This window comes from Camponotus floridanus, unplaced genomic scaffold, assembly GCF_003227725.1.
Source record: "Camponotus floridanus strain SB8 unplaced genomic scaffold, Cflo_v7.5 scaffold264, whole genome shotgun sequence".
NCBI classification, from domain to species: domain Eukaryota; kingdom Metazoa; phylum Arthropoda; class Insecta; order Hymenoptera; family Formicidae; genus Camponotus; species Camponotus floridanus.
In genome coordinates this window covers 152,501-161,265 of record NW_020229397.1, presented here as the reverse complement: position 1 = coordinate 161,265, position 8,765 = coordinate 152,501, and the positions used below count along the sequence as shown (strand labels likewise).

At 32.5% G+C, this 8,765-nt stretch overlaps 1 protein-coding gene across 1 annotated transcript; it reads right to left on the bottom strand.

Moving 5' to 3' along the window:
• Window positions 1-1,454: 1,454 nt before the first annotated feature.
• LOC105251010 (phosphoribosylformylglycinamidine synthase) lies at window positions 1,455-8,153 on the bottom strand. Its single transcript, XM_011257487.3, has 9 exons — window positions 7,885-8,153; window positions 7,646-7,787; window positions 7,361-7,511; window positions 6,624-7,014; window positions 6,165-6,277; window positions 5,690-5,934; window positions 4,599-5,314; window positions 2,696-4,408; window positions 1,455-2,309 (listed from the first exon to the last, which is right to left on the bottom strand). Exons 1-9 carry the CDS (start codon window positions 8,151-8,153, stop codon window positions 2,069-2,071), a joined length of 3,981 nt encoding a protein of 1,326 aa, XP_011255789.2. The 3' UTR covers window positions 1,455-2,068.
• Window positions 8,154-8,765: the final 612 nt, after the last annotated feature.

Below are 8,765 nucleotides of genomic sequence, written 5' to 3'. Positions count from 1 at the left end.
AATTTTAATATTTATAGTTCGGGGATTATTGCGATTACAACTCACTCGTCGATGATTTTCGAGTTGCAAGTATATTCTGAAATATTAGGAATATTAGGAAAATATTAGGCGAATATGATTAGATAGGAGGTGACCCTTACCAACATACCGACACAATTACCGATCATCGACAATGCAGCAAACTATTGCTAAAGATAATAATTAGTGCTACTTCTTTCCTTTATATATTCTCCTATTATTTTTCAACGGTCGATAATCTAGCTGCGTAATTTTGCTAGTTGTGCTACCTCAAATTTGTTTATATTCTCCTATTATTTTCCAACGGTCGATAATTTTCGAGTTGCAAGTATATTCTGAAATATTAGGAATATTAGGAAAGTATTAAGCGAATATGATCAGATAGGAAGTGACACTTACCAACATACCGACACAATTGCCGATCGTCGACAATGCAGCAAGCTACTGCTAAAGATAATAATTTGTGCTACTTCTTTCCTTTATATATTCTCCTATTATTTTTCAACGGTCGATAATCTAGCTGCGTAATTTTGCTAGTTGTGCTACCTCCAATTTGTTCATATTCGCCTAATAATTTCCTAATATTTCAAAATCCGTTTCTAGCCGAGAACTTGGAACATCAATCTCGACAATTAATAACAATAATAATTTAAATTTATTTAATTTGATTCATTTACATATAATTAATTAATATAATATAATGAATTAATATAATATAATAAATTATGGAATATGTATTAATTAATTCAATTTTGTTTTTTCACATGGAAAAAAATATATCTTATTCAGATTCTACTGATCGGATCTGATGAAGTAATGTTGATATATTTTAGATTAAATCTCTAAACAATGAGATTTGAATTTCTGTTGAATGGAATATGAGTTTTCTCCTCGAATAAAATGCAAAACGTTTCTTATAAAGAATTATTCTATATATTTAATTAAATCATTTATTACATCATTTTTTTCTTTACTTCTCTTTACTCGAGTAGTTTATTGTATGACAAATATAATAGTTTCCAGAATTAAAGAGGAATTTAATTAATGTCATAATATATGTATATTCTTCGTATTCTCAATATTATCTTCTCCTGATCTGTTGCATATATAATTATGCAAAATAAAACATTGAGGAATAAACAATAAGAATCTATTGATGTATATATTTAAAATTATTTATTGACAATGTATATAGTTTTTAATCAATTAGATGCAGATCGTATATAATCAAATACGAATTGACAATTTATCATTTTTTATTAATATTTATTTTATACAACGATTTGTATGCTTACAATTTTTATTTGTATAAAAAAATACTTTTATTATTTTAATATGTTAATTTATTATTTAATTTTAAATTTTACAAATATACACTTTTAATATTAATTTCATGTGATCTTAATTTCTTTAACTGAATGTAAAAATGATATATTTTCTTTTACAGTGGATAAGCTCTACAGATATTCCTTGACAAAAAAAAATAAATAAAATTTTTGGATTGTTTTTTTATACTATAGATCTTTTTAATATTATTAATCATATTTTTAATCTACAGAAATATAATTCGTTTTCGGTACGTTTAAACTTAACACGTTTTGTCTCATCAACGATGAGCAAATCATGCGGCAGTAAGTATAAGACGAGACTATTAAAGATATACTTATTTTTCCATTTTATTATAAATAAAATAGTTTTGGTTCTTGTCTGATTCGTTTGAGTCTTATTTTTGTGTCAACGACGACGAAAGCGTTGCTCCTATTACCGTCCAAATTGTCCAAACGAAAACTGGTTTTTGATTTTCGCAATATTAAAAGAATGTAATGGAAAATGGGAAGATAATCCAAATGTTCGAGAATTTAAATGTAGTATATGCAGAGCGACCTATCCAATAGCTGTAATAAAACAGCCATTGTTAATGTATAATTTATATTATATTGAATATTAATTATTTAATAAAATGAAATGAATATTAATGTAAAAAAATATATATGAATAAAGTAACCGTAAATCATAACAAAATTCTTTATCGATTTTGATAAGCAATTTTTTAATCGTGCTCTTGACACCACATATACGCATTGTCGAAAAGCCGCTGCCAGGGTGATGAGGTTTCCAAGTTCCACTCTACTGGTTTCCAAGGCCATTGCCACATTTGCGTACACCTCTCTGGATGCGGCATCATCGCCAAATGTCGGCCGTCTTTAGAGCAAACCGCAGCAATGCCATTTATACTGCCGTTTGGATTCATAGGATACCGTTCAGTCGGATTGCCATAATCGTCCGTATACCTACGTAATAAAATAAATATAAATAATAATATAATAACATAATAAAATATAAATAATACAAGCAGGCACATTGATAATGTCATTTAAAATTAAATTAATCAAATTAATCAAAAATTAAATAAAAAATTATTATGACAAGAAAATTAACATACAAATGTTTAAATTTGAAAATCAAGTAAAAATTCCAAACTAGGTAAATTCGAGGATCAATGTACTGGACCTTACGAGGTTTTAGAAATTTTAAACATAGAAACAATATTAAAATAAAAAAGAATAGCCGAGTTACATTTTAAACGTTTGATTTCATGTATTCATATTCCACATTTAATAATCATTTAATATCAAGTAATAATTGAATTACTCTTTATTAAAATATAAAAGCGTACCTGATTGGTAAGCAATTATCCCTTTCAAGAGATTTTAGAATTTCCTCGCGGAAAATAAACCTGCCCTCTCCATGAGCCACCCATATGCCAAGAACACTGCCCTCCATTCCTCTTAACATGATCGACGGCGAGCTCTCAATCTTAACAGTGCTCCACCTGCACTCGAATCTCTCCGACAGATTATGATCCAAATAAATTCCGTTTATATTTTTTTCAATATCTTCGTCACCCACCCATCCTAATAGACTCATCAATTGGCAGCCGTTACAAACTCCCAGGCTGAAAGTGTTTTCGCGAGCGACAAATCGCCGCAATTGCTCACGTAGAGATGGATGGAAGAGAAAACTGGCTGCCCATCCCTTGGCAGAGCCGCAGACATCAGCGTAACTGAAACCACCGGGAAAGATAATTCCTCTGAAAACCTCCAGGGTAGCATAGTTTTTCAGCAGATCTTGCATTGTAACGTCCCAAACCTCGAAGCCAGCTTGCAATAGAGAAGCGACCATTTCTCTGTCCCCATTAGTACCTTCTTCTCTTATCACAGCAACTTTAATATTCTTTAACGGATTCTTTGGTATCGAGTGAGGTCTAGTGGCATCAAAGCTTAATCGATAAGCGGGAGCGGTTCGCTCTCCTAGTTTAGAAAATTCTTCCAAGGCGCAGGTGACATTTGTCTGATGGCGTTCCAGCTGATAACTAGTCTCTTCCCAAATAGTCATCGAATCGATTACCGTAGTTCTTAGCGCAATATTACCACGCACCTTGATGATTACTTCCGAGTTCATTCCAAAGCCCGCGGATTTTCCAATCAAGTATGCGGGGGCTTTGTAACGTTGAAACATTTCCATCACTTCGTCGCGATATTTCTCGTCGACTTCCAATATCCAACCAACCTCTTCCGAAAACAAAATATTAATAGCAGGTGCAGACTTGTGAGTTATGTCGACATCTATCCCTGAGATTCCAGCAAAGCACATCTCTAGAAGACACGTGATCAGTCCACCGTCACTTACATCATGACCAGCGAGGACCTTCTTATCGGCGATTAATTGTTGCGTGGCATCGAAGGCGTTTTTGAAAGTCACCGCGTTTTGGACATCTGGTACGTCGTCACCCAATTGATTATAAACTTGAGACAGAGCCGTTCCACCGAGTCGGCTCTTCCCGTGAGACAAATCAACAAAAAGCAGATAACTCTGCCGTCCCGCAGCGGGAGCCTTGAGATCCGGGGTAATAACTCGACGAATATCGGGGCATGGCGCGTAGCAAGACACGACGAGAGTGCCAGGTGCCTTGACGACATCCTTGCCGACTCGTGTGGCCATGCTGAGCGAGTCCTTACCACCATCGATCGCGATTCCGAGTTCTTTCATCAATGAACACATCGCCACACAAGCTTCGTAGAGCGCCGCACCTTCGCCTGGAAGTTTCGCCGGCCACATCCAATTACCGCTGCACTTGACGTCTCGCAGATTCGTAATACGCGCAAATACTAGGTTGCTGAGAGCCTCGGCAACCGTCATTCGAGCACCAGCCACTTCATTCGCCAGTCCTTTAATTGGTTGTTCGCCGATGGACGTCGCGATGCCTTCCATAGAAAAGTATGAAATAGCTACCACTGCAACGTCTGCCAGAGGAGTGTGCAATGGACCGACACACTGCTGCTGGGCTACCAAGCCTGTTACACAACGGTCCACCTTATTCGTTAGATACCTGGACAGTGCGAAACAGATTAACTTTTTGAGTGTTGATTTTGTAAAAAAATATAAATATAATAAGAATTTTTTTCACGTGTTTTTTCCAAAAAAAAAAAAATCGTAAAAGATAGAAATGTACGTGACAAATGAAAGAAAAGAGGAAGGAGAAACAATGAGATTGTTATAGAATATAATAAAACATATACCGTTTGCTAGCTACCGAAGGTAATCGAAGAACTCTATCCAAAGCACTGAGAACTGTTAATTCATCGGGCAACTTCATAGAAAACTTTTGAGGCGATATCTTGTCCAAGTTGAAAGTTTTACGAGGCATTTTTCCAAGAATAACTTCTAGCTCCAGATTCACCGGATATTTATTGTCGTTCAGGTTCCCATCTTCATTATTTAAATATTTCGTGTGTTCGCAATTTTCCTCTTCAGAAACAATAATTTTTCCATTTCCAGTGACAGTGCCGACAAAATTGATGGGGCATTTTTCACGCGCTGCGATTCCTCTTAGTAAATCCTCGTCCTTCGATTTACATAGAATCGCGTTGCTCTCTTGATATTCTGCGCCCCAGAGCTCTAATGTACTAATACTAGGGTCGCCAAGATCGAAATTCTTAGTAAAAATAACGGCACCGGCAGGCTCCACTAGTTCTTTGAGGACGTTACCGTTACCACCGGCACCCTGATCGTGGATACTCAGGATCGGATTGCTGTCACCCATTTCCGTGCATGCACGAACCACGCGATTTAATTTTTGCTCCATCTCGGGATCGCCACGCTGGACTGCACCAAAGTCTAACTCTGTATTGTTGTCACCCTGTACCTCTACAGAACTCGCCGAACCCCCGCCTACACCGATCCGATACACAGGTCCACCGATCTTGACCACTTCCATTCCTCGTTCTGCTGACACCTGACAAAGGACAACCAATAAATGATATAATAATTATATACTTTTTTCAGTGAAAAGAAAAGTTTCCTTCTTTTAGGAAACGATAAGAAGTTTCAAATAATTTTTTTGAAATTTGGAATAATTTTTTTTTACATATATAGATTTTAAATTAAATACGTATACATATATATATATATATATATATATATATATATATATATATATATATATATATGAGGCAAGAAATGTTGTGTTAATATAATTTATAAAAATTAATAATATCAAGAGATAGTGTTTTAAAAGAAATAATGGTGAATTAAAAAGAGTGATTTAAACAAATTAATTGTTGTATAAAATAAGCTATCTACAATATTTAAATAAACCTTAGAAGCTTGCCTTATTAGTCAAATTTGCATCCATGGTTCCTAATCCTCCACTGAACATTATAGGCTTGATCCATTCTCGTCTAATTCCCGCGTGATTAGTCGCCCCATAAGAACGCGCGAATCCACACACGACGGGTTCTCCAAATTTGTTTCCATAATCAGAAGCGCCGTTACTCGCTTCGATTATTATTTCTAACGGCGATGCCATATTACTAGGGTAAACTGCATCCTTTTCCTCCCATGGCAAATCATAGCCTGCCAAAAGATAAATTGAGATGTATCAAAAAAATAATTCAGTGTTGAATATTTAAAAATAGTCTTTTTAATAAATAGGTATATGATTACCAATAGCTCTATAGAATCGCTTATTAATAAATATAAATGAATAATCTTTAATCCAAGGCTAGACATGTGCAAAAACCAGCATTATATACAAGAATTAGTTCAATTTGGTTCATTGAATTTAATTATAAAAATATATATACCTGAAATATGAAGATTGCCAACACTGTAACCTGCAGTGCCTGCTATGTAATTTCCTCCTCTACCGATTGCTTGAATGTCTCTCAGTCGGCCACCAGTACCCGTAGTGGCACCGCTATTACAATATTATTTCATATTTCATATGTATATATTCAAATAAATTAAAAAATTAATCACTCATACATATTAAATGACCAATATATAATAAGGAAATAGAAAAAAGAAAGAAATTCTCAGACTAAAAATTACAAATTAGAATAAGTCATATTATATCTCAGATTTGGACTATTATTATGTTTCAAATTTTTTTATTATCAATATTCTATATCAGTACTTGAAAATTTTAAAACTCATATATAATTTTTAAAAAAGATGTAAAAACAAAGTGCATACATACATTATAAACCATCTTTGAGTTTAACTTGAAATTTTATTTATTCATTATTTATTTATTAATTTACCTAAAAGGTGCTACGCCAGTTGGAAAGTTGTGTGTCTCAGCTGTAAAAATGAGATGTTGCTTGATGTCTTTCAGATCAAAATGACTACTTTTGTGAGTTTCTACAGGACACAAGACAGGAACTTGAAATCCTTCTATAGCACTACTGTTATCACTAAATTTAATCACATTGTTTGGATTTGAGTAATTTTGAGTATCTATAATCATGTCGATCAAAGATTTTTCTTCTTCTTTGCCATCCAAAATAACGCGTCCCTTAAAAAACCAGTGGCGACTATGTTCACTATTAGATTGGGCAAGGTCAAAACATTCCACGCTTGTTGGATTACGTTTTAGTTTGTCAAGAAATAATTTTGTATAATAGTCTAAATCCCAATCGTCAAATGCCAAGCCTGCAAAATAATTTAGAATAAAATAAATAATTATAGAATAAAAGAATTGTATAGTTTGAAAACATAAAGAAAGATTAGAATAAATAATTCAATAACTGGGAAATGAAAATCATTGATCCATTAATATGATAAAAATATAATTTATATAATTCTCATCACTTTTTCAAAAATTAGATTTGAATTCTGGCTAAATTTTGTTCTGCTGACTCTTGAGCCTTTTTATTTTCATAATAACAACAAACTTGTTAAACTTTAAAAGATCATTTCAAGTACTTATGTTTTTGATTTTAATAAAAAAAACTTCAAAAAAAAATCTAAATTAAATCTTTAATTACACTTTACTCACCCAATTTTAAATTAACTTTTTCCAAAGCCTTTCTGCCTTCTTTGATTAAGTCAACATCAAACCATTTCTCCGGCCTAAAGCCATGATCAAATGTTTCAATAGGTTTTACGTATCTACATTCTGTCATTTTATCTCCCAATACATTTACAATCTATAATATAATATATATAATGTTATTTTAAGCAAAGTAGACTATATGTATTATGTATTAAGTAAATTTAATAGTTTCAATCATATCACTGAAAATCACTGATTCTTGAGAGAATATACAGAATATACACATACGTCATTTTCTATTTTCTTGTCAATTGTCCCTTTAAGTTTTATGCAATATCTAATTGCTGCTTCAATTCTTGTGACTTTATTCAATTTCACAGACTTACAAATGGAAACTACATTAGTAGAAAATGCTGTTGAAAAGTTCAACCTACAATGACAGAGAATTATTTTATTATAAATTATGAAGAGTTAACTTTTATGGTGCAGAAATAAAAGTAAATTAGATGTTACGTATGAATTTTTACCTGGGTCCAATTTCAATGACAATAGCATGATCCTGAATATTACTAAATACACTGTCACATCGTAAACATTCTCGTTCGAAAGGAGATGATAGGATCCATTTTAATACTCTAATTTCCTCCTCTTCGAGCGGTTCGGCGATCTCCACATAATAACACAATTCTGTCTCAAGATCGGTCACCGAGGTCTCGATTTCCAACACCTTTTGTAGCTTGCTCTTCAGCTGGCCCGCCCTCAATCCAGGTGTCTTGTAAAACTTCAAGATGCGCATCTTGAACGTAAGGAAGGTATAACGAAAGAGAGAGAGAAAGAGAGAAAGAGAGATGCTGATAATATTGACGACACGCAGGAACTATTCAAAATGAGATATCGAGCTGTAGTAGCTTTAGCTATCTATCTTATTATTCGATGACAAGTGGAAGTGATAACGTAACTACTTTGCGAAAGAAGCAATAGAAGTTTATCATTAATTATGATTTTCGAAATGTTATGTTCATTCTCGATATTTTTCAAGTAAATAATCCGCAATATTAACATACATAACATTTTTTAAATATATATATATATATATATATATATATACACATATATTTTGCAATTTTTTAATTTTCTATATAACTTTTTATATTAACTTTATATCGCAATAATTATAAATAGTTGAATAAAGAATTTTTTTATGAAAGATTAAATATTAATATAAAAAATAAAATTTAAAAATTTTTCTATTCATATTTTACAAGTTTTATTTGAGCCAGAAATTTTTAATTTTTAATGTAAATTAAAAGAACCGAATTATAATATATATATATATATATATATATATATATATATATTTGAGTAAAAGAATAATAAACGTATTTTTATCACATTCTATAAAATTCTG